The sequence below is a fragment of the Pleurodeles waltl genome, chromosome 12 (genome assembly GCF_031143425.1).
Source record: "Pleurodeles waltl isolate 20211129_DDA chromosome 12, aPleWal1.hap1.20221129, whole genome shotgun sequence".
Classification (NCBI taxonomy): Eukaryota; Metazoa; Chordata; class Amphibia; order Caudata; family Salamandridae; genus Pleurodeles; species Pleurodeles waltl.
The window spans coordinates 67,746,855-67,768,870 of record NC_090451.1 but is presented as its reverse complement, the minus strand read 5'-3'; the positions used below and the strand labels follow the sequence as shown (position 1 = coordinate 67,768,870).

The 22,016-nt window shown below is 46.3% G+C and overlaps 1 protein-coding gene across 1 annotated transcript in view; it reads right to left on the bottom strand.

Moving 5' to 3' along the window:
- The window catches only part of ZFR2 (zinc finger RNA binding protein 2), a 641,917-nt gene that overhangs the window by 194,300 nt on the left and 425,601 nt on the right, over window positions 1-22,016 (bottom strand). Inside the window, exons 15-16 of the mRNA XM_069216682.1 lie at window positions 17,638-17,732; window positions 4,675-4,770 (exon numbers count right to left, since the gene is read on the bottom strand). Coding sequence (XP_069072783.1) covers window positions 4,675-4,770; window positions 17,638-17,732 — 191 coding nt within the window. The remainder of the gene's footprint in view (window positions 1-4,674; window positions 4,771-17,637; window positions 17,733-22,016) is intronic.

The following is a 22,016-nucleotide window of genomic DNA, read 5'->3' as shown; positions in this document are numbered from 1 at the left end:
TGGTTAGGGTCTTCAGAATTAAGGGCCAGATGTAGCAACTGACGAATTTGCGAGTTGCAAAGTGCGAGTCCATGCGACTCGCAATTTGCAACTCGCAAATTCGTATGCAGTACGGTGTCTCAGACACCGACTGCAACTCGCTATGGGGTCGCAATGACTCACCTCATGAATATTCATGAGGTGGGTCGCAAATTGCGGCCCCATAGCGAGTATAGGCACTCGCTAACATGGAGGCCTGCTGACGTCAGCAGACCTCCATGTTCATGACCTGCTTTTAAATAAAGCAGGTTTTTTTCTTTTTAAGTGTAGCCCGTTTTCCTTACAGGAAAACGAGCTGCACTTAAAAAAAAAACGAAACCTTTAGTTTCGGTATTTTTTCAGGGCAGGGAGTGGTCCCTTGGACCACTCCCTGCCCTGAAAAAATATTTTTGGGTCCAGTCACAAACTGGAAGGGGTCCCATGGGGACCCCTTCCAATTTGCGAGTGGGTTACCATCCACTTGAAGTGGATGGTAACTGCGATGCCATTTGCGACCGCGTACGCGGTCGCAAATGGTATTGCATCCCACTGCGACTCGCAAATAGGAAGGGAACACCCCTTCCTATTTGTGAGTCGGAAATGCATATTGCGAGTCGGTAACGACTCGCAATATGCATTTCTGCATAGCAAACCCACGTTTGCGACTCGCAAACGGCGATTTTCGCCGTTTGCGACTCGCAAATGGTTTGCTACATCTGGCCCTAAGTCTTTTCTTGCCACAAGTTTTGCAATTCCTGAAAAGACCCTTCTTCTCCTGATCAGACATGTTGAGGATGATTTTCCAATCAGGTCAGATAGGTTTTTCTGAGAGAAAATGTGTTGAAAAGGTGTGAAGAAAGAGCAGAGCTCTGAGGAGACTCCATAGCACGACGTGCGGTAGGAAATCTGAGGTGCTTGAGCTTCTCTCAGGAGGATTCTAGAGGGTGGGGTCACCTGAAGTGAAGAGGCCTAGGGCCTTTTTGTTAATGTATTTTAACACTACTTGTGTAATTTATACCGGGGGCTCCCATCGAGACGACGGGGAATGATTCAAGCATGTGAATCTATGAAAGTTCCAATACTGGAGTAAATGCTGGTTTATGCCTCTGACAGGGTGGCTTTGTGCCTGGGAGCACATACAATGGTGATTTTGCAGCTGCAGCAGTTGGTGGGGTAGGGTGCAGAGTTGCTTGTTGCCCTTGTTATGCACACTGTCTGTGAGATTCACTGCCCCAGCCATGAAATGGCTGAGAGGATTGCTGGGCTGATTAAGTACCTTGTGTCTGAAATATTGGCAACTCCTCCCATAGCCATGGAGGGGAAATGACTGTTGATGAAACGTTCTCACTGGTGCAGACAAACCCAAGAACGTACTGTGGCCCTTTTATCCTTGATTTATTCAAGGGCTGGTCTTTCTAATTTTTCTCAGCAAACACGACTGGTGCTGTCAAAGGGCATATACATAAGCAGGATGTGAACATATGCTGTGCCTCCTCCGGCGTCAATGAACAAGGGCCTGGTACAGGTCATGCCACTGGAACTGAAGTAGGGGCCCAAACCAATGCAGAACTTGAAGTTAGTTTGGAAGTTCCAGCTGGTGACAAGGGCAGACCTGCTGGAGGAAGTCCAGTTGGCAGTCCTTGCAGTTCCTTGGAGCTTTAGGGAGCTAGCAAGGTCTCACTGAAAACCTCAATCTACTGTGGTGACACCAATGGACCTTGAAATTCAGGTTGAATTGGGACGAGACTCTCAATTGGCTCCAAAGGTGTTCGAGATCCGTATCTAGACTGAGAGGCGTGGTGATGTCCTTGCCTATTCTCAGGAGGTTGAGGGAAGGGGCAGAGTCCTGCTTGCGATTGGCTTATTTTTTGACTTACACAATTACTTCAAGCGTGATGATTTGCGACAGGAAATTGACCTTTTTTTCTACCTTGATCGATCATGGTGTGGAGGCTTTAGGTGTTTCAATATGTAAAGCTTCACCTCATAGTTCTGTATGGCCTTAAGATTCACCGGGCCCAGGCCCTGGAGTTACCTTTGTAGGAAAGTACCCTCTTTTAGTCATGGTTAACCCCACTTTTTGCCTGCTATTAGTGTGTTTTCACTGGGATCCTGCTAACCAGGACCCCAGTGCTGACTGTGCTCTCTCTCCTTCTAAATTTGGTTGTTTTGGGACATCGCACACCCCACAATTGACATACTGGTGCCCCCATATAAGTCTCTAGTATATGGTACCCAGGGCATTGGGCAATAGGTGTTCCCCCCCATGGGCTGCAGCATGTATTATTCCACCCAGGGGAGCCTATGTAAAATGTGTCTGCAGGCCTGCCACTGCAGCCTGCATGAAAAGGTGCATGCGCCCTTTCACTACAGTACACTGCACCAGGTAACTCTAAGTCACCCCTATGGTAGGCCCTCCTAGCCCAGAGGGTATGTTGCAGGTACCTGTGTGTGAGGGCACCCCTGCATGAGCAGAGGAGCCCCTACATACTCCAGCTCCATTTTCCTGGACTTCGAAAGTGCAGGGAAGCTACCTATGTCCAGCTACATAATAGTAACTCAAACATGTCGGAATCATACCCCAATACTGTTGCCAGTATTGGTTGTATGATTCCATGCACTCTGGGGGCTACTTAGAGGAGCCCCAGCTTTGCTCCTATCATTTTGCAGGGTTTTCCTGGGCAGCCCATGCAACTGTCATCCTACAGATAGATTTCTGCCCTTCTGCTGCTTGACCAGCTCAAGCCCAGGAAGGCAGAACAAAGGATTTCCTCCAGATAGAGAGGCAACACTCTCTCCTTTGTATATATGTGTTACATGGATTGGGAGGGGTAGCCTCACCAAGCCACCGGTATGCTGTGAAGGGCACATTTGGTGCCCTCCTTGCATAAAACAGTTTGCACCAGCTCAGGGACCTTCCGGTCCCTACTCTGCCACGAAACTGGACAATGGAAAGGGGAATAACCACTCCTCTGTCCATCATCACCCCAGGGGTGGTGCTCAGGGCTCCTCCAGGTGGCCACTTGATTCTGCCATCTTGAATCCAATATGGGCAGAGGCCTCTGGGAGCATCTGAGTGGCCAGGACAGGCAGGTGACAGCACAGCCCCCTCCTCTTAGGTGATCACCTGTTGGGGCTGCCTTCTCTTCCTGTGACCCTCCTCACTGCTGAGGGTCAGCTGGGACTCCCCTCCAGGGGCTGAGTCCTCCTGGACATTGTTGGTCCCAGGAAGCTCTGCATTTTTTCTTCAGCAACATTTGCCTTTGCCAAGGTTTGTTGGTGGTTTTCCACACCACTAACTGACTGCAATCCTTCTTGCGGCGTGGGACGTAGACTGCATCACTTCAGGGAGTCTTCAGCTGCTCCATTGCTGCCTATCTTCGTCCACCATCGACCTGGTCCTGCATCCACAGACGGGTGGGTAGTGGCTTCTGCCACCAATGGTCACTCCAACGTGAACTGGACTTGGTCCCCTTCTTTTCCAGGTCTTCTTCTACCAGGATCCATCTTTAGTTTTTTGCAGTCTTGTCTGGGTCTTGCATTATCCTTTTCTGAAGTCCTTTTGGTGGGTTTGAGGAGAACCAGGTACTTAACTCTCTTCACCTGGTCACTACGGGGCACTCTGTTACTTACCCTTTGGGGTTCCTAGCTCCTCCAGCTCCCCTCTACCGATTCCACTTCTTTGGGTGGGGTCCGACTTTCGCATTCCACTTTCTTAGTATATGGTTTTCCCACTCCCGGGCCTTCACTACTTACTATTGCTTTCACTGTTTTCTATTGCCTTTTATGCTAATTCCTGACTTCTAATGTACATATAATAGTGTGTGTACTTACCTCCAGTTGGGGTATTTCCTCTATAGTATTTTGGTGATTGTGTTACCAAAATAAAGTACCTTTATCTTTGTAACACTGTGGCTCTTTCATGTGTGTAAGTGCTGTGTGACTACAGTGGGATTGCATAAGCTTTGCATGTCTCCTAGATAAGTCTTGGCTGCTCATCCACAGATACCTCTAGAGAGCCTCGCTTCCTAGACACTGACTACACCTCACTAACAGGGGATACCTGGAATAAGGTGGTATAGGTGCTCACCACACACCATGCCAGCTTCCTACAATATTCTGACCCCAAGCACCATAGCACGCTGGCACTGAAGGCACACCTCATGAGGATTTATCATAGTCATCTGTTTACGGCAGTATTTACAGCTTTTTTAACCCTGGAGTTTCGGGAGGTGATATTATTGCAAACTTGATTTAAAGTAGTTTTTTGTGAACATTTGAGTCATGCCCGGGACAAAGGTTTGGCGGTGCCAAAAAAAGGGAACTACAGTTAGCGCACATGGGTGGTGCTTATAATCAGCTCTGTACATCACAGCTTCAGTGCAAAGCCACACAACGTCACATACCGGAGTGCAGGGGTACTGCTGAAACATTTCTGGATCCAGTCTAACGCCTGGGGAAATATTCAAAGAGTGAGAAGTATCCATAAACAATTTGGGAATTTTGATAAGGAGCCCATGGTGGCAAACCCAGATAATACACAATGGATCAATTTACCTTACACCTGCTTTTCAAGACAAATAAAATGTACTGGTTAACAAGCACCTACATTTTACATAGTGAAAGCCTTCCTTTATGAAACATAATTATTCTTACCCAGTCTGGGAGTGCAGACCACGTTGGAACACGCTGGCAGAGGTCTCTGAGAATTCGAATAACTATCACACAGGACTGCAAGCCATTTGCTCGAGCCTGTGCAAAAGAAAACAGGAAGATTGTCAGGACCGGACTGCATCAAAAGAAATAAAATACTTTTTTTCCAGTGAAAAAGGAGTTCATCTGCCTGTCTGATGGTGGTCAAGTGCTGAAGTGGATGGTCGTGAGATAAAAAAAAATGTGGCTGCCAAAAAAACAATGTTAATGAAATGGTGTGGTCTTAATTTCACATAGCAGAATGACACCCAAAGAAGGAAGCTCAGCTGTACATCAAAACAAATTAGTTACCTACCAGTAACTGCAGTTCTTCAGCATTGATAACTTTCATCGATCAACATGCCTGGATACTTCCCTGTGATCAGGGTGGTAGCCCTTGCATACAATGTTCTAAAGCGTGCATCTACAGAGAGCCCAACCAAATAACCAGATATAAAAGATATGGTAAAAATGAAGTGGAGAAATGTTTGAAGTGTCTTGTTCTTTAGCCTGATACCACAGACAAAGCTTTTCTACTTCATTCTGTTTGATTCAAACACGTACGGTGCTTCTGACTTTTATAATATTTTACAGCAATCCTCAGGAATGTCTGAAGTTCCAAATTCTAGGTCCTCGGGAGCCAGGCTGCTAGGTGTAGGGATTGCAGCTCATGATGAAACATTGTACTGCTCTGTTGTATGAGCAGAAGAGGGTCAGCTTGAACTTTACTGTAGTCTGTTCTGATATACTGTAGAGTTTGGGAAGCCAGTACTGTCTTGACCAAGCTGGTGCAATCAGAATTACTGTGCATGGCTATCTCATTTTGCAAAGTATCTTTGGAACCAAGGAAATTACTGGAACGACTTGGAGAAGAACGTTCCTAGTCCGATGAGTGCAAATGCTTCTCCTTTTGAACCTGTACAGGGCCATCTGCTTGTGAAAGGTGGTGTTTCGTAATAACTAAACGTGAGAAATGAAGTTGCTGACAATATAGTTCATAGTGCCTATAGAACAAACCACAATGATGTCATAGCTAGTGTTGAACAAGTTATTTACCTTCAGTAACTATTTATCTGGTTGAGACATATTCTAGTTGCAGATTTCTTACAGAATTTCCCCAGGCGATAGTTTGGATCCAGAGGTTTTAATTCGAACAGTACTCTTGCGCGCTGTTAGGTGGCGTCCGTCAACTCCACGTCCGTCGTTGGTGTAGTGGTCCCTGGATATGACATTGCGGGTCGTATATATGTGCTACCCCAGCATGCTGACATTAGTTTATTTTCCCGACTTTCCACCCCAGAAGCGCAGAGCTAAGAAGAACACTGAATGGTGCGCCAGATCTAGGCCCATGAAAGGGAAGTCCCTGTCCCTAGAAATCAGTTTGCAGAGTGGGGATGATGGGTGGGTCGCTAAGGAATCTGCAACTAGAATGTCTCTACTAGATAAATCGTTACAGAAGGTAATTAGGTTGTTCATCTGAGAGATTTCTAGTTGCAGATTCCTGACTTTAAAATAGATGTATGAAGCAGGCCTGGTGTGTGGTGGTTACCTATGGTGTTTGCACCTTAAACCAGGTCCAGGCAACCACTATTAGTTAGTGAAACAGTGTCTAGTAAGCAAGGGCTCTCTAGTGGTAACTGTGGTGAGTAGCAAAGACTTATCTAGGGGAGCGTAAGGCACTTGCAATACCATAGCGGTCACACAGTAACTTATCACACATGAAAGGAACCACACAGTGTTCCAAAAGTAAAGGTACCTTATTGCAGTAACACTGAACTAGATTACTTCTAGGCAGTCCCACACTATATATACACTGTAATTATTAGAAATTTGCATAGAAAAACAAGAAGCATTGGCAAGAAATCGCAGAAAATATCTAGAGCCCTATAGGGGGGCCAAACTATATACTAAAATAGTAGAATGCGAAGTTAGGCCCCTCACCCCAGGATGTAAAATAGTTAGAAGGGAGCTGCTAGAACTCGGGACCCCAAGAGGTGAGTACTTAGGTGACCCCCAGCGACCGGGAGAGCACAGGTAAGTTACCAGGTCTTCCCAAAGACTAACAAGAGGACCTGGAAAAGGAAGATTGCAAGACCAGGACCAGCCCAGTGGAACCAAACTGTGGATTCCAGAAGAAGAGGACCTGCAACACAATGGGGACAGAGTCCAGTCCAAGCAGGAGTGTCCAGGTGGGGCAGGAGCCACTACCTACCCTTCTGTGGATGAAGATCCATGTCGATGAGGGAAGAAAGAAGATCAGCTGTGGAACCCAGAAGCTGCAGGGAGGTCCTTGGAGCCGTGCAGATGATGGTCGAGGGGTTGCAGGTGGTCAGGAGGACCGTGGCAAATGCAAATCTGGGCATAAGAGGACTTGCAGCGAAGAAGAGGACCAGCAAGGTCCAGGGGATTCGATCCCTTGGAGGGGAGTCCAGGCTGACCCTCAGCAGTCGGAAGAGCCAGCAGACACAACCCCCACCAGCAACCCACTGGCAGCAAGTACAGTAAGTTGCAGTGAGGCCCAGTCAGCATACCTAGAGAGGAGTCCCATGTCGCTGGAGCAGCAGAGGAGAGATTTTCCTTGCAAGGACGAAGTGCTGGAGGTCGGGGCTTTTTAGAGTCTGAAGATCCCTTGGAGCAGGAGTCAATAAGCCCTGGTTGCTGCAAGAGTCAAGGTGCACAGGGGTACTGTCCTGCAAGGAAAGGCAATGGCTCACCGTCTCCCAAGCAGGGCAGAGAGGACCACTCAGGATCACCACCTGTGTTGGAGGATCCACACAGTTCCCGTGGAGCGAAGAACCAAGCAGCCGGACGTCATTACCTTAGGTACCTGCGGATGCAGGGGAGTGACTCCTTTACTCCAAGGGAGATTCCTTCTAGCTTCTTTGGTGCAGCTGAAGTCTTGCCAAACCCAGTGGATGCAGAGCCATGGAAATGTTGCAATTGCTGGAAGGAGCTGAAGAAACAATGTTGCAATTGGCGGTCATCTCCGGAGCTGCAGGCTTGTTTGGTTCTTGTGAAGTGCAGCAGCTGTTTCAGTGGACAGGAGCAGAAGAGGTCGATGCGGAGGAGTGCTGGTGGAGTCCTGCACGCTGAATCTGGAGACCCACCCGCAAGGGAGTCCCTAAATAGCTCTAACAAGGGGCTTGGTCACTCTGCAGGGTCGGTCACTGACGTCAGTCACCTGTCCTGACCAACCAGATGCTCCCAGGGGCCTCCGCACATCTTGTTTCCAAGATGGCAGAATCAAGTGGCCACCAGAAGGAGCTCTGGGCACCACCCCTAGGGTGGTGATGGACAGGGGAGTGGTCACTCCCCTTTCTTTTGTGTGGTTTCAGAGCAGGGACTTAGTGTTCCTGGACTGGTGCAAACCGGATGATGGAAGGAGGGCACCAAATGTGCCCTTTAAAGTAGTCCGGTGGCACGGGAAGGCTACCCCTCCCCAGCCCAGTAACACTTATTTCCAAAGGAGAAGAGGTTGCACCCCTCTCCTACAGGAAATCCTTTGTTCTGCTGTCCCCTGCTCGAGCTGGTCAAGCAGCAGGAAGGCAGAATTGTGTTTGGGGGGCTGCAGCAGCGCAGGCTGCTCGCAGACCCTGAAAGACTGGTAGGAGCAGAACTGGGGGATCTGTTAAGGAACCCTCAGGGTGTATATAATCATGCCACCAGTACTGGAATCTTAGAGATGCCTCCTGAAAACCAATCCGACTTCTAGTGTAGGCTGACCAGTTCCTGCCAGCCTGCCACAAACCAGACAAGTTGCTGACCACATGCCTTTGTCTCTCTGTGGCCAGGAACAAATTATCTCTTTTTGCCACTATCTTACCTCTAAGGGGAACCCTTGGACTCTGTGCATGCTATTTCTTACTTCGAAATAGTACATACGGAGCCAACTTCCTACAGTGGGGATTTTTCTCTGGCCACCTTCACCTTCGGCTGCATTTCTGTCTCCTGAAATGCCAGTTTTCTTTAGGAGGGAGAGTTTGTATTTTCCCAGTTTCTTTCTGGATATGTAACCTCCTTTGCGTATAGTCTGGTTCATCCATACTTATTTCCTGCTCAAACCTTTGTCTTTCCTTCTTTTGGCTGGAAAGGCCTTGCTCTTCTGTGTAAGAGCTTCTTTTAGGCTCCGAAGCCATTTTTTTCGGTACCGATGTCTCCGAAAATGTCCTTTTCGGTTCCGATGATATTTTTCTCACTTTGGGTGAGCCGAACTCTCGGTGTCGAGATCGTTCGGTGCTGGAATTTCGACGGGAGTCGGAAGTCTTTGGCAAATCTCTGGCTTTTTTCGGTGCCGATGCTTGGTCACCTTCTTTTCGATGGGTTAAGCCATGGCCTGCTGGCGGTGGCGTCCCCTTGGCCTTAACGATCTTTGTGTGAGTTTTGGACGGGACAGTTTTACTCACTGTTTACTGCACCGTCGAGATTCGGTCACTTTCGTATTCGTCCGAGTCCGTCCCCTGGATGGAAATTCTTTCCTCCTCTCCGACGTCGAGTTGTTCTCTCAGTGTCGACCCCATTTGCAGTCTTCTCGCTCGTCGATCACGTAGGGTCTTTTTTAGATCAAAACGCTCGACAAGCCTCACAAGTATCCTCCCTGTGTTCTAGTGATAAACACAGATTACAGACCAGGTGTTGGTCTGTACAGGAATACTTCGAGTGGCACTTCGGACATAAGCGGAAGGGGGTCCGGTCCATTAGTCTTCGACGATGGATGTGGTCGGGCCGAACAGGCCCTGCTGAAGAACGGAAGCCCCGAAGGACCGCCGGAGCGCTCTTGCTGTCGGTGCCAATACAATAACACTAACCCGGTACCGAACAAGAACAATACCGATGATTTTTTAATATTTAGCTAACTTTCCCGATTCGAAATACGGAGCGAAGAGGAACACGTCCGAACCCGATGGCAGAAAGAAAACAATCTAAGATGGAGTTGACGCCCATGTTAGTGAAATGCGAGAATCAAACCAAAACCAAACTACCACCTAAGGATCCTTAGTGCTAGGGAAGCACAGGAACACCTAAGGTAAGTAAGTAGGGTTCCCAGTCACCCGTATGCAGAGGTGTAACCCCAGGTTAGGTGTCCATAGGATAACGTGGGGAAGTCGCAGTTGAAGTTTTGTGGATTTGGGACCCTTCTAAGAGGACCCAGAGGATGCCCGTTGGGAAAAGGGACGTTGGATAGTGCCACCACCCATGGATACTCAGAAGAGTGTAGTACCTGCACCAGGGAGCCCAGGTTCATAGTGGGGAAGTTGAGTTGGAACCTCCCACTGAAGTCTATGGGGACCCTCAGTTGTCGAGCTGCTGTCGTGACCCAAGGACCAGGTCGGTGGAACCCAGGTGTGGATTCCTGAAGAAGCGGACCTAAGGAAAGAGGGGACAGAGTTCAGACCACCCGAAGGTGCTCAGGCGATGCAGGAGGGCAATGCATGAAGGAAGCTGGCTCTGTGTATACTATACCAAAGTAAGGTATAGTGTGCAGAGTCCAGTGGATCCACAGAGTTTTTACGGAGGCTAAAGTAGATAATACTAATACTCTCCTTTGTGTTAGTGTGGTTGAGCAGTTAGACTTATCAGAGGGCAGTGCTAAGCTTTTGTTGTACACACACAATCAAGAAATGAGGCACACACTCAATGACTAACTCTAGGCCAACGTTTAATGTTTCAAAAATATACTTTGTTACTTTATTTCTAGAACCAAAGAGATCTCTGTTGCAGGTAAGTACAGTTTCAAGAAGGTATCACTATCAAGTATCAAATGCACTTTGTTTAGAATTCACAGGTAAAACAGGTTACAGGTAAGTAATACTTTTCAGTTTCAAAATGGGACATAATGCAATTTCTCAGAGAAAGCAATATAATCCTAGAGGAGGAAAAGTAACCACACAATTTGCAGGTAAGTACTCGAGTTACAATCTCAGTCTTCAGCGGTTGAGGAGTCTACAAGGCAAAGTGTAGGACAACATAGAGGGTGCGCCACCAGCAACACTGGGCCGGATGGGTGCAGAGGTCAAAGTTGGTGTTGGGCGCCCAATGGAATCCTATGGAGACAAATGGCACTTAGAAAGACGTACCCGCAACTTTAGGGCACAGACCCAGGGGGTGTAGATCAGCATCGGGGTGGGGACCACAGGTCAGCACCAAACACACACTCCCAGCGGCATCGGGCACCCAAAGCTTTTCAAGAAGGGAACCTCAGGGGTCACAAAGATGCTGTAGGCATGGTCCAGGGAGTCGACTGAAGAAAACCAACAGCTGGACAGGTAAGTAGAGAGCCCACTGGACATTGCTGGACTGACAGTTGGGTTATCCAAGGCCAGCGGTCTGCGGATGCAGGGGCACCTTTAGGCATTAGGAAATCTTCACCAGAGCAGGTCGCGGTCATAGGGGTCCTCTGGATTTAGGCTGTAGGAGTCGCGTGTTGGTCAGGAGGGGTCAACCAAGGTGAACTCAAGGTCGGAATGACCAGTAGACCTTCTCTGGACCTGTGGGCCGCTTGGAGACCGGCTGTGGGTGTCGGGTGCAGCGTGTGCAGGACTGGCAGACCCAGGGCACTTCTAGAGGCCTTCTTGGAGGTTTGTCTGTGGACAGGACTGCTGACCTTGAGAAATCCTGATCCTTGGGCAGGCGAGCAGTTCTCTGGGGGTTTGTAGCAGTCACTGGTCTTGAAGTTGAAGACAGGAGCGGTAGGGCTGGGGCCAAGTCAGTTGTCGTGTGGAGTCTTCTTTGCTGGTGAGGCTCTTCAGTCCATCTTCTTGTCAGGTTGCCAGGAATCTGAAGAACAAAGTTCAGGGGTGCCCTTAAATTTTAGCTTTACCGTCGTTACAGGGGTCAGAGGTCCGTAGCCAATAGCTACTGTCCCTGAGGGTGGCTACACCCTTCCTGTGCCCACTCCCTTTGGGAAGGGGGGCACATTCCTAATCATATTAATATCCTCCAAAGCAAGATGGAGGACTCTGTCAGGAGAGGTCACCTCAGTGCTGGGCACCCTAGAGGTGGTCCTAGCTGGAGTGGGCACACCTCCTGGTGTTTACTAATTTGTCACTGGACCCGCCGCCAAACGTGGGGCTTGGTCTGCAGGGTGGGTATCGTCCACTAGCTGGAGTGCCCTGAAGCAGTGTAACACGAGGCAGTAGCCTTTGAGGCTCACCACCAAGTGTTGCAGTTCCTACAGAGAGGTGGTGTGAAGCACCTCCACCAAGAGCAGGGTTTGTTTCTGACCCCAGAGAGCACAAAGGCTCTCACCCCTTCCTCGTAGCCCTGACACTAGACTATGAGCCACCCCAAATGGCACCTCATCGTCTGTATATTCCTCTTCTAATAGATGGACTGGAAGCAAGGGTGTCACCTTACTAGGAGAAGTGTGCTTTAGTGTTAATAGCATGCTCCCACACTCTGTTTTTGATGTTTTTCAGTAATCGACGTTGTTGACGGTGCCGTTGAGAGGGGAAGATGTTTTTTCTTGATGTCTGTCGACAAAGGAACAGACAACTTTGTTGTTGTCGTCAGCGAGGGAGCCACAGTCATTAGTGGAGCTGCTGACGGTACCGTCAATGACGACTTAATCAAATTTTTCATCTTTAAAGACCATGTCATTGACGAAGAGGAAGAGGTGGTGGACAATGTTGTGACTGTCGATGTCCTCAATGCTGAAGCCGCTGTGTATGAGCTCTTCGTCAACGATGATGTTCTTGTCGATCGTGGGATACCCATCGACTATGGACCCAGCGAAGGAGCTGAACACTGTTTCTTGAAAGAATACCTTATCTTAGGAGGTGGTGAAGCAGTTTCAGAAAATTATTTTCTGGCTTGTTCTGAGGAGGAATACGGTTGTTTCCTCTTTTTAGTTGAGGGTGTCTCTTTCTGAGGAGATTCAGAAGGACTGCAGCCCTTGTAAGATCCATGAGACGGTTTTTTTAAGGTTTTCCTTGGCTGCTCTGAAGAAGATCTAGAATGGGGTGACCTTTCCTCTTATGGGACTTTGCTGAGGTAACAAAGGAGTCCTCACTGTCCAAATTAGAAACTGAATCTTTCCTGGCGGTGTGTTTCTGAAGCCACATTAGCAGCCTTCCTTCCCTGTCCTTTAAGGTCTTAGTGGAAAAGGTATAACATACCTTGCAATCCTTTGCAGAATGGTCCAGGTAGCAGCAATAAATGCTTTTGAGGGTCTTCTGAGTGAAGCCTCTTTTTTCCACAGGAACTGCAAGGTCTAACTTTTCTTTTCCTTATCTGCCATGATGAATAGGAGTCCGTCTCAGCATTACTGAAGAAAGAAAGCTGCGGAACCAAGCAAAAATACTTCCATAGAACAACAAAACAGAAACTCTTTCTTGAAATCATCCAAGAAGGTGGGGAAAAAACCTCCCTAGCACGACGAAAAGGTAGAAAAATCGAGGAAATGGAATTTCTCTCAGGAGGGTTCTACAAGGTGGTGTCACCTGATGGGTTGTGTAAGGAAATGCCTCCTTGGCATGGTTACCCCCTGACGTTTTGCCTTTGCTGATGCTAAGTTATGATTTGAAAGTGTGCTGGGACCCTGCTAACCAGGCCCCAGCACCAGTGTTCTTTCCCTAAACTGTACCTTTGTCTCCACAATTGGCACAACCCAGGCACTCCGGTAAGTCCCTTGTAACTGGTACCCCGGTACCAAGGGCCCTGATGCCAGGGAAGGTCTCTAAGGGCTGCAGCATGTTTCAAGCCACCCTAGGGACCCCTCACTCAGCACATACACACTGCTTCACAGCTTGTGTGTGCTGTTGGGGAGAAAATGACTAAGTCGACATGGCACTCCCCTCAGAGTGCCATGCCAACCTCACACTGCCTGTGGCATAGGTAAGTCACCCCTCTAGCAGGCCTTACAGCCCTAAGGCAGGGTGCAATATACCACAGGTGAGGGCATATGTGCATTAGCACTATGCCCCTACAGTGTCTAAGCAAAACCTTAGACATTGTAAGTGCATAAGAGTATATGGTCTGGGAGTCTGTCAAACACGAACTCCACAGCACCATAATGGCTACACTGAAAACCAGGAAGTTTGGTATCAAACTTCTTAGCACAATAAATGCACATTGATGCCAGTGTGCACTTTATTGTAAAATACACCCAGAGGGCATCTTAGAAATGCCCCCTGAAAACATACCGACTTCCAGTGTGGGCTGACTAGTTTCTGCCAGCCTGCCACACACCAGACATGTTGCTGGCCACATGGGGAGAGTGCCTTTGTCACTCTGTGGCCAGGAACAAAGCCTGTACTGGGTGGAGGTGCTTCTCACCTCCCCCTGCAGGAACTGTAACACCTGGTGGTGAGCCTCAAAGGCTCACCCCTTTCGTTACAGCGCCACAGGGACATCTAGTGGAGATGCCCGCCCCTCCGGCCACTGCCCCCACTTTTGGCGGCAAGGCTGGAGGAGATAATAAGGAAAACAAGGAGGAGCCACCCCTGTCAGGACAGCCCCTAAGGTGTCCTGAGCTGAGGTGACTCTTACTTTTAGAAATCCTCCATCTTGTAGAAGGAGGATTCCCCCAATAGGATTTGGGATGTGCCCCCCTCCCCACAGGGAGGAGGCACAAAGAGGGTGTAGCCACCCTCAGGGCCAGTAGCCACTGGCTACTGCCCTCCCAGACCTAAACACACCCCTAAATTCAGTATTTAGGGGCTCCCAGAACCAAAGAAGACAGATTCCTGCAACCTAAAGAAGAAGAAAGACTGCTGACCTGAAGCCCTGCAGTGAAGACGGAGACAACAACTGATTTGGCCCAGCACTACCGGCCTGTCTCCCCACTTCGAAGAAAACTGCAACAGCGACGCATCCAACAGGGTCCAGTGACCTCTGAAGCCTCAGAGGACTACCCTGCATCTAAAGGACCAAGAAGCTCCTGAGAACAGCGGCCCTGTTCAAGAAATTGCAACTTTCTGCAACAAAGAAGCAACTTTTAAAGACCCCACGTTTCCCGCAGGAAGCGTGAGACTTTCCACTCTGTACCCGACGCCCCCGACTCGACCTGCGGAAAACTAACACTACAGGGAGGACTCCCCGGCGACTGCGAGCCCGTGAGTAGCCAGAGTTGACCCCCCTGAGCCCCACAGCGACACCTGCAGAGGAAATCCAGAGGCTCCCCCTGACCGCGACTGCCTGCAACAAGGAACCCAACGCCTGGAACCAGCACCGCACCCGCAGCCCCCAGGGCCTGAAGGAACCGAACTCCAGGGCAGGAGTGACCCTCAGTCTAGCCCAGGTGGTGGCTACCCCGAGGAGCCCCCCGTGCCTGCCTGCATCGTTGAAGAGACCCCCAGGTCTCCCCATTGATTCCTATTTGAAACCCGACACCTGTTTGTACTCTGCACCCGGCCGCCCCTGTGCCGCTGAAGGTGTACTTTGTGTGTGTCTGCTTTTGTCCCCCCTGGTGCCCTACAAAACCCCCCTGGTCTGCCCTCCGAGGACGCGGGTACTTACCTGCTGGCAGACTGAAACCGGTGCACCCCTATTTCCATTGAAGCCTATGTGTTTTGGGCACCACTTTGACCTCTGCACCCAACCGGCCCTGAGCTGCTGGTGTGGTAACTTTGGGGTTGCCTTGAACCTCCAACGGTGGGCTACCTTGGACCCAACTTTGAACCCTGTAAGTGTTTTACTTACCTGTGAACTTAACATTTACTTACCTCCCCCAGGAACTGTTGAGTTTTGCACTGTGTCCACTTTAAAAAAAGCTTATTGCCATTTTTGTCAAAACTGTACATGCTATTGTGATTATTTAAAGTTCCTATAATACCTGAGTGAAATACCTTTCATTTGAAGTATTACTTGTAAATCATGAACCTGTGGTTCTTAAAATAAACTAAGAAAATATATTTTTCTATATAAAAACATATTGGCCTGGAATCAGTCTTTGAGTGTGTGTTCCTCGTTTATTGCCTGTGTGTGTACAACAAATGCTCAACAGTACCCTCTGATAAGCCTACTGCTCGACCACACTACCACAAAATAGAGCATTAGAATTATCTCTTTTTGCCACTATCTTACCTCTAAGGGGAACCCTTGGACTCTGAGCATACTATTTCTTACTTTGAAATAGTATATACAGAGCCAACTTCCTACAGGTTGTCTCTTAAGTTTAGTCCTTTTTAAAGAATGACTCTTGCATGATACTAAACTGACCGGCATAGGGGCTTTATGTGTTTATGTCTATATGGCATTACTTTTCTAAGGTACCAGGGACTCCCATCTCGACGATGGGGAGTGATTCAGGCACGTGAATCTATGAAAGTTCCGATACTGGAGTAAGGCCCCATACATGCTTAGGCCCCTGAAACAGAAATGAGAGAGCTGGGTCGAGAAGATCGATGATGCAGGTTGATGAGATTCACTTATAGCCTCTATATAGACAGCCATAGTGTCCAGGCAGACTTATTAAACTGACCCCCCACTGGCAGACAGGGAGTCTCTTCACTCCCCAATGTTTCTGCTGTACGCACTCTGATGCAGACATTTTTCATGTGACAATGCCCAGACATTGTATCATTTTGGGAGCGCACACACACAACACTTACACGGGTGCTGGGGAGATGTGTTGACCTTGTGTCCAGGTTAGGTCTCCTGGGAATCCTGGCAGTTATAGAAGGAAATAGGGGTGAATGGACTTTGGCAGGTGTTGCAACGGCTCTGGCCAGGTGCAAGATCGCTTGGAAAGGGCCTTTCCTAACCCCACCTACAATTGCTAAATGGCAATGAACTGGTGTACCAAACTGGAGGAGACTGTCTTCACAGCACAGGGATGTACACAGAAACATGACGGGTGTGGGGCAAGAGGTGGGACTACTATGGAATAAGAGGTGGGACTACTATGGAATGAGAGGTGATGCAACTTCGGAAACTGATTAGGGGCTTTTCCGCAGATTCTGCTGTACTAATGTGTGGTGGTGGGTGGAGGGAGTGGGGTGTGCACTGTTGTGCTGTGAAACATGAACAATAAAATATTGCTTATTTAAAAATCTCCACCTCTCTATTCCAAATGGCTTTCGGGTGCCACTGTGTAGACAGATAGCATGTGGTAGTTGCGTGGGATTTAACCAAACACCAGAAACAGCCTGAATGGGCATCCGTAGCAGGCGTCTAAATGTATAAAAATCCAGCGGTTTAGTACACTATGATTTAGGGGCCGACATCACCCAAGAAAGGAGGTAATTGGAAAAAGAAACAAATACAGAAAATCCCCAGTGGCATCGGATTCTGTGTCTCTAGGCTTGGAAAATAGAAACTGATGTCACTGGATGCAGAGCACCTTGTATGTCACTTTCCGTAGAGCAGCAAAACTTCAGACCCGACATTCAATAGAACCATTTGTATTTGGTGCCTACACAGTACTAGGGATATATTTCCAGATGCTGTTTGGCATATTGAAGGAATTCACATAGAAAATCTGTAATACCATGTACTGATTAGGAATCAATATTTAGCTACTCTTTTCTTTTCGAGAACTGTATGATTTATTAGTTACGTTTGTAAAGGAAGAAACAAATTAAATACATTAAACCTTAGACAGACTGTAGTGTGTGTATATATATATGAATTCAAAAATTATTTTTTAAAAGCTGTTCTGGGATACTGCAAACAGGTGGGACTTTTAATGTGTTTATGATTATCAATAAATCTCAGTTTGAAGAACAACACCCCTGTTTCACATTCTGCTTCACTTTATTGCACATGATAATTTTCACTGACTCTTTAGACACCTACCCACCAATTTATTCTTGAGTAATTCTAGCTCATTTACAACTTAACTGTCCAGAGCAAAGTATTTGTTTACCTTTGAATTATAAAACTATACAAAAACTTAAAAACGCATACAAAGTCTGTTTACAGCACAAGGCCAGACAGCAGGCTCTACATTTTATATGTGAGTCCTGTAAAGAGTAAAAGGTTTCTCACCTGGAACCATTTGGCATGACGAAGAGCTGCCAAAGAATCCATACACTTTTGCTTACTGATAAGGTCTGGAGGGTCAGGCTCAGAATTTTTGTCTTCTAATACATAAAAAAAAGGGAATAGATTCAGACTTAGTCCTTTGGATTATCTGATTTCCAGCCTAACAAGTGTGTATTATAATTGTGGTTAAACCCAAGATATAGACACTTCCATCACAGGCAGTGTTCACTGCATATTTCTCGCCACCAACCTCAACTGTAAAGCATTCAACTTTTCATGCAAGTTAAGAAAAAAGGTACTTAAATACTGCATTGGAATCTTTCACATATGTAAGTCTCAATATTCCATCATCAGGCTGGGAATCCTTGGTAGACTGTGATATAACGGAACTGTACAATCAGACATTCAGCAACATTGAAAAGAGATAAAAGTTGTCAACAGCTTGCTCACCTCATTTTTTTGTGCTGAATTACAGCTAATCATGTGGAGAGGCAGTGGGCTCTACTCCCCGAGAGGCTCAAACCGTTATCATTTGTTGGTTTGTATATAATCAATACTGGAGTCTTGTGAAAGATGAGGAGGGCAGGTCTCATGTGAATCTATAAAAGATACCAACACTGGAGAACCATAGTTACAGATAAGTAACTTTTTTCCTCCCTAGTACTGGATCTTTTTGAGATTTGCATGGTTGAATATATTTAACATAGTAGCAGTACCAGTAAGGAAAACAGTGGTAGGAGGAAATGAAGCCCACCCTTATCAAACAGGTTATGCTGCACTGCCTGCCTCCCTGAAGAGTCACTTTTGGACTACACATGCAGGTAGTAGTTCTTGGTAAAGGAGTGCATCGTCCTACACATTGCTCCAAGAAAGATGCTTGATTGTCGGTATATGATGGGTTCTAACAGAGCTTTCACAAACATTTTTAGGAGAATTTCCATAAAGTGCAAACTTTGTAATTGGGAGAAAAGGTCTTGAAGAGGTTTTCACAGACTCATCTAGAAGTAACGAAGACATTTTGAATGGCTCTCTTGACCGGGACTACTTAAATATCTGGGCAACGAAGACAAGTGAACCACTGCAGATGACTATTTCAATCCAGATTTGGGTAGGGGAAACAGATGAGACATCAACTGGTGAGAGGAGAGTGTCAGTGAATCCAGGTAAATAGACTGTGTCCACTCATAAAAAGCTTTACTTTTAGTTTATAGGTGTTCCGAGTAGAATGTCCCCTGGTCATGTGCAAAATCCACTTACATTCATCTGGTAGTTGAACTGAACCACATTATAGATCCTGAGTATCCAGTCCAATATAAGGATAGTGGGTCATGGTGTAACACATGTTTTATACCGGGATAAAAGATGAAGGTACGGCTTGACCTGAAGGGGCATTTTAACTGACACTCCCCAAACCTGTGAAAACCATTGCTTTCTGGGGCATGATGCAGCTATGTGGATCTTCATGCAAGAATCTCCTCTTATCTTGGGTAAGACTTGACTTTGGGTACTAATGGAACTGAAGGAAACTGTTCTGAAGAATGTCTGGAGGAAATATTTACCGCTCTATACCCGCTAGTGCCAAGTACAACTCACAGAATAAAAAGCTAGTGGTTTTCACAGTGTCAGAGCTTCTTGTTGGGGCTTCAAGTGTGTTTAGAATGCACTACATAACAGAGTCCCTTCATTTCCCATAAGTCCCTGAACTCTCATCAACAGCCATCTTGAGGTATAGAGTACATTGTTTCTTGTAAATCACTGTGACTTTACAAGGCAACATTGATACAATAATGCAGTCAGGGCCTTTCCATGGGGATTCAAGATTCCCTTTGTAAGGAACACTGCTTTTATTGGTGTTTGTTAGAGTGCATTTAGAATACAGCAAAGTATTATTAAAATAAAGTTCTACTGAGAAACAAACTCTGAATTATTTAATTTTAAACATTTCACTTTTGGCATTGCTGAAGCCTTTATGAGTGTTTCATTTGAAACTTAAGATTTAACCCTGTGGCGGAACTAGAAGGATTCTATTTTTGTTAATCAATGATAGACACAATATCTATATGTGATTATGCATACAATATTCAGAGATCTTACTAAGTGATATTATAAATTGGCAAAGACAGAAACCACAGAATATTAATGACTGTTAACACCCTTTTCAGTGGCACAAACAGCAAGTAGTAACTGAGCTACCATAAGGAGAAAGCACAGTTTTACGAAGCTTGAGGTTCCTTTTATTTTAGTTGAGAATTGCAGATGAACAAATATATATGATACTCACCTCTTGTATCCTTTAGTTTTAGGATTAACATAAAAAGATATCAGAATACAGAAGGCGATTAAAGAGAGTTACAGTTAAGGAATATCCTTTCACTGTAATGCTTATATGCACGACTTACACACCTGGTTAAAAAGTCATGATGTCGTCTTTTGATACCCACTTCAATCTGCTCAGTGTCCAGCAAAATCGATGAGTCACATTGGAGGTGTCACATGTCTCTGTTTTCTCACTTATCCTATTTTGCCTTTCTCTCTACTATTAGCCCTTATATTCTCATTTAATATGGTCACTATTGGAGGTCCTGAAAGACGAAAAAGTGCATCACTCCCTTTGGATTTAGAGTACAAAGTGCTTTCTAACAGAAGTGCATAAATGCATGTGTGGCTCCAATCTGTAAAGATGTTCTCCCTCAAGAACATCTGCTGGGGAAGAGACTGCCCTAGTGTTCTGGCCACTTGCAACAATACATACTGAGGGGGCTGCAAATGTTGAAAAACTAGAGATAACTTGTAGTTGTCCTTCTTCCTTTCATGGCTGGACATTTTAAGTTTGCTTAGCAGATCGAGCATTTGATGACCAATCCTTGCCGAAACGTCTATACTGTGACTGGGATTCCAATGCATAAGTGTTATACTTCACTGGGCAATAAAAAAAAAGTATGTTATTTCACCCTGTTTCCAGATGCAATACATCATGGTTATATTATCTCTGTAAATTAATACTTGCCTGTTCCTCACTTGAGGTAGAAAAACTTTGAAAACAAGCCTCACCGCCCTGAACACCAAAGGATTTATATGCAAGGAATTCTCTACCATGTGGACAGTCGTAAGACGAATAACCTTTACCTGTCAGAGAGGCATCTGTTGTTAGGAGTAGTAGGAATGCTGCAGAAGTTGTTGATGGCCTGCAAAAATGTTGTTCTGAATCTTAAACAACTGAAGCACTTCATCCATAATGTTAATGTGACAATGCCATTCCAATATCCACTGATCTCAAGACATTGCTTGTTGAGCTCCTCCTGGATCAGTCTCATTTGTAGTGTACTGTGCATAAAAACTGGATACAGGAAAATATGACAGTCTAAGAGAACTCTGACATTTCTGTAAGTCACTGCATCTTGGGACAGAGTAAAAGACTAAGGTCATTTAATTCTGACCTCTTTTTTTGATTGGATGTACGTTTCCTTCAATTCTGACAATTCCTGCTCTGAGAAAAACTATATCCATGGTCGGAGAAGTAAAATATGTTTTCTGTTAATGACTAGCAAGTTGAGGCGGTACATAATTCTGTGCACTGCTCTTGGAACCAAGACACATCAGGTGCCTTAACAAGCAGGTGGTCCAGGTGAAGGTGACTAATCTCATCACACTCACAAACTGCAACAGCTGCCAGGGCCATATATTTGAACTATCAATTGATAATGTTGGCGGTCTACTTAGAATCATAATCCTTGTCAGTGCTTCTGATGGATTGCCATAATGAAAAACGCAACCTAGATGTGAAAGGAGTCTCCCACAGTTCGTAAATTAAGAGTTTTCTTGCAGACTCTCATATTTAGTGAGTTTGCATAAATTCAGAACAGCATGACATTCACCATTCTTCTTTAATACAAAGCAGAACATGTAGCAGAACACCCATGGCTTTTGAACTGATGGAACGTTTTCTTAGGCTTTCTTTACCAGCAATATTAGAATTACTTTTTCAACTGAGGAAGATTTCTCTAACTGACATATGTCATGGGTTCTTCTATGAACTCTGTGGTTATGACCGCAGCTGTGCTCAAACATCTACTTGCCTGATCTTATTTTGTGCCATCTGTGGATGAAAGATTAAATAAAACCCCAGTGCTGGACTTCGAGATGAGCTTAAGTCGGACTAACTTACTCTGAAGTTAGAAAATGACTCAAATGTTTCCCCGCATTTTCTGTCTTGAACTGACCTGATCTTACTGTTATCTTTGAGATTGTTCAGAGATAGCATCCATATTCCTAGATAGACTGCTAGTAAGCACACAAGTTACCAGCTTGATGGTACTGGCATCTTTGCTGACAATGTTGTCTCTAATTTGAAGCAATTTTGTAGCACTGAAAAAGAACCCAAG